Source organism: Protobothrops mucrosquamatus, unplaced genomic scaffold (genome assembly GCF_001527695.2).
Source record: "Protobothrops mucrosquamatus isolate PMUCROS unplaced genomic scaffold, P.Mucros_1.0 scaffold_146, whole genome shotgun sequence".
Lineage (NCBI taxonomy): Eukaryota > Metazoa > Chordata > Lepidosauria > Squamata > Viperidae > Protobothrops > Protobothrops mucrosquamatus.
In genome coordinates, this window is record NW_015386222.1 from 250692 (window position 1) to 254381 (window position 3690).

Here is a 3690-nt window from a genome sequence, read left to right on the forward strand (position 1 = left end):
AAGTTTCACACGCCACACCCCTTGCTTATATAGCCAGTGGGGTGTGGCCCAGTGACTCAGCTGAACTATCTGGCACGGCGTTTCCGCTGCTGCGCACGCTTGTCCTTCCGACGCTGGCGTGGATCCAGCCAAGACGTATCCTCTTCGGAGTCCGATACACCTGGCTCCTGGCTGATCCCAGAAGCACCTGGCTCCTGGCTGATCCCAGAAGCACCTGGCTCCTGGCCAATCCCAGAAGCACCGGGCTCCTGGCCAATCCCAGAAACACCGGGCTCCTGGCCAAACTCCTCTCCGTCGGAAGGCACCAAAGGCCGCACCAGAGGGGAAGGGCCTGGAGAGGGAGGCCTGGCCATCTCCTCTCCTTCATGTTCAGAGCCTTCCTCCTCTGATGAGAGGGACCCACCGGACGGAGCCACAACAGTTACAATGGCACTGAAAAAAGTGACATATGACCATTTTTCACACTTAATGACTGCTGCAGCATCCCCAATTGTCATGTGATTTAAATTCGGGTGCTTGACAACTGACTCAAATTTATAACGGTTGCAATATAACGGTTGCAAAACTGCAGTGATTCACTTCGCAAGCGTGGCAAGAAAGATTGCAGAATGGGGCAAAACTCATTTAACAAATTTCTCACTTAGCAACATCAACTTTGGGCTCAATTGTGGTCATACGTTGAGGACTACCACTATTGTACATCTATCGCATCTCTTTGATTTCACAGAATTAAGAACACCTTAATGTGTAGACCTACTACTTTTTATTCCTCTTACATTCCAAATTACTATTGTTTGTGTATCATCAGAGGGACCCATAAACACAATCTGTCATGCCTTTGGCCAGCTAAGACATATTTTTAAATAAGATAGAGAAAGTGTAGACTAGATTGTCAGCCTTAATTATATTTGTTCCACATGGGACGTTTCTTCCTAAGAGTAAATGAAGTCAGTTTGTTGCGTCATATTCTTTTCCATATCCCATCAACAAAGATCTACATGCAGTGTATAATGACATAGAGTTTGTCTGTTGCAAGTGATACACTTTAATGCAAGGGTGGGCAATTAATTGTCCAAGAGGCTACATGAGAAATTGAGACTATTGTGGAGGGCTGAACCAACAGGGCTGTGAAGGTGCATAGGCACGAACACATGCACAAAGGTAAATTGGAAAAAAAAATAAGTCACCTTCAAAATGAAAGCAATCAGTTGTATTGTGTACATAGTGTACACTTATTTACATTTGATTTCTAATTTCTGATTGATCTCATGCGGGCCGGACAGGGACAGCCAAAGAGGCGGATATGGCCCAAGGCCGCAAAATGCCCAGCTCTGCTTTAATGTATCCCAAGGTGAGAATTGAGTACTTCTGTAATATCAACCCACGTCTATCATTATATTGATTAGGTCTACTGTAACTCCTAATCCAGTGGTGGCGAACCTATGGCACGCGTGCCAGAGGTGGTACTCAAAGCCCTCTCTGTGGGCACGCGCGCTATACCCCGGAGATGGCAATCGTCCCTCTTCAACCAGCCGCCCGCTAACTCACCGAGGTCCCACATGGCCAGATGCATCTCAGCATGGCTGGTTTCCCTCCTCCCCGTCCCATCCCTCCTAGCCTCGCAATTCTCTCCTTTTCCCGGGCACGACCCACTGCATCACCTCTTCAGCTGTCAGCCGTCCGTCCAGTTCAGAGGCAGCTTCTCTGAACTGCTGGCGGTGGGCTGCAGAGCCCCAGAGTGCGCCGGTCAAGGGGCCGGCATGCTGTGGCTGCTGACGGACACTGTCGGTCCCCATGCGCTCGCTGGCCTCTATGTGCGGGGGCTGATGGTGTCAGGCAACAGCCGCCTCAGCCCCTGCCTTACCTTGGCCTGCGACAATGGCAGCCCCGCCCTGCTTCGCCTTGCCTCGCCTCACACCTCAGGACGAGCATCCTGCCCACCACCCCACCTGCCAGAGACCCCCTGGATCTCCCCCAACCCTGCCCAGCCCCCACAGGCGTCCCTCCCCATGAGCAACATTGAGGTGACCACGCCCACCTTGCTACACCCACCCAGTCCACCATGACCACCACAGCCATGCCTACCCAGTGGGCCACGCCCACCTGGCACCCGGCAATAAATAAGTGGGTTTTGGGTTGCAGTTTGGGCACTCGTTCTCTGAAAGGTTCGCCATCACTAACCTTTTTTTCCCCCCTTGTGCATAGCTTCCTTCCGTATAGTAATTGACAATTAGGTTTTTTTTCTCATTTTTGTTTAAAAATCACTTATTTTTTTCCTTCCATCAGGGATGACTATGAAGTTAGTTGTCCAGAATTAGATGAGCTGGTAGCTGCTGCCATGGAAGTACCTGGAGTTTATGGTAGCAGAATGACTGGTGGTGGTTTTGGAGGTTGCACTGTAACTCTTCTTGAGTCTGGAGCTGCAGGAAAAGTTCTGAAACATATCAAGGTATGTGGGGAATCGGGCTATAAGAATGGAGTGCTGGTTCAGCTCTCTAATTTACAGCAGAGATGAGCAGAATTTTAACATCAGGTTTTCTTCTTGGATTCTACGTTTAGTTCTAGACACAAAGCACTCTCTTTGGGGATAGATATATGTTAGAATAAAAACTGTAATTGATGCATGCAACTATTTTTGATATCAGAAATTCCAATATGTTCATCAATATATTTTATTCGTGAATTCAGTCCTATTTTTCTACCTGGCTGTCTTTTGTGGTCTAATTCCTCACTGTAAATCTAAGAACAGATTTTTATGAACTTATATCCTGAAGGGATGTATAGGGTATTAGTTTAGGGGTATCAGTGATATAAGGTATAAGACCGAAATAAAACATGAGGTTTATGCTGTGAAAATGGCTGTGTTCACAATCAAGCTAAGCCAATAGGAGGGCTCTTTGGGCCTGACATGTTGTATGGACCCAGCTACAGCAACTTATAAAACATGATTTGTGTCTTAGTATAATGGGTGATCCAGGTGAGTAGCCACTATTGTTTTTCAAACAGATTATGATAGCGCAGTGGTTAGAATGCAGTATTGCAGACTAATTCTGCCCAGAGCCAGGAGTTTGATCCTGACTGGGATCAAGCTTGACTCAGATTTCCATCCTTCCGAGGTCAGTAAAATGAGGACCCAGATTGTTGGAGGTAATATGCTGATGTTGTAAATTGCCCAGTGAGTGCTGTGGACTATGGGGAGGTATAGTCGCAGGGAGGAGGAACCACTTAGATGGTTCCGCCCCAGGCGCCTGATGGACCCAGAGAGGTTCCAGACGGAGCTTGGGCCATATCCGGAGGACCTAGCTCACGACTCGGTTGAAAATCTGGCGGCGGCCTGGGAAGGGGCCGCTGCCGCAGCATTGGACCAAGTCGTGCCTTTGCGGCCTCTGACCCGGCGCAGATCTCAATTGGCACCCTGGTTTACCGAGGAGCTGAGAGAGATGAAGCGCCGGAAAAGACGCCTAGAGAGCAGTTGGAGGGTGAGTCGAACTGAATTCGATCGAACACAGGCAAGGATACAGGTTAGATCCTACCTAGTGGCGATGAGGGTGGCGAGGTCTAATTACTACTCCACCCTCATTGCGTCATCAGATAATCGCCCGGCCACCCTCTTCAGGGTGACTCGCTCCCTCCTCCAGTTGAGGGGGGGGAGGATCCCCTGGGGGGGAGGGCCGAGGATTTTGCTCAATA

General features: G+C 49.1%; 1 protein-coding gene across 1 annotated transcript in view; it reads left to right on the plus strand.

Moving 5' to 3' along the window:
- Positions 1-3690, plus strand: part of GALK1 (galactokinase 1) — a 16702-nt gene that overhangs the window by 8280 nt on the left and 4732 nt on the right. The window contains exons 6-7 of the mRNA XM_029284728.1: positions 1407-1413; positions 2287-2449. Of these exons, the coding sequence (XP_029140561.1) occupies positions 1407-1413; positions 2287-2449 (170 nt within the window). The remainder of the gene's footprint in view (positions 1-1406; positions 1414-2286; positions 2450-3690) is intronic.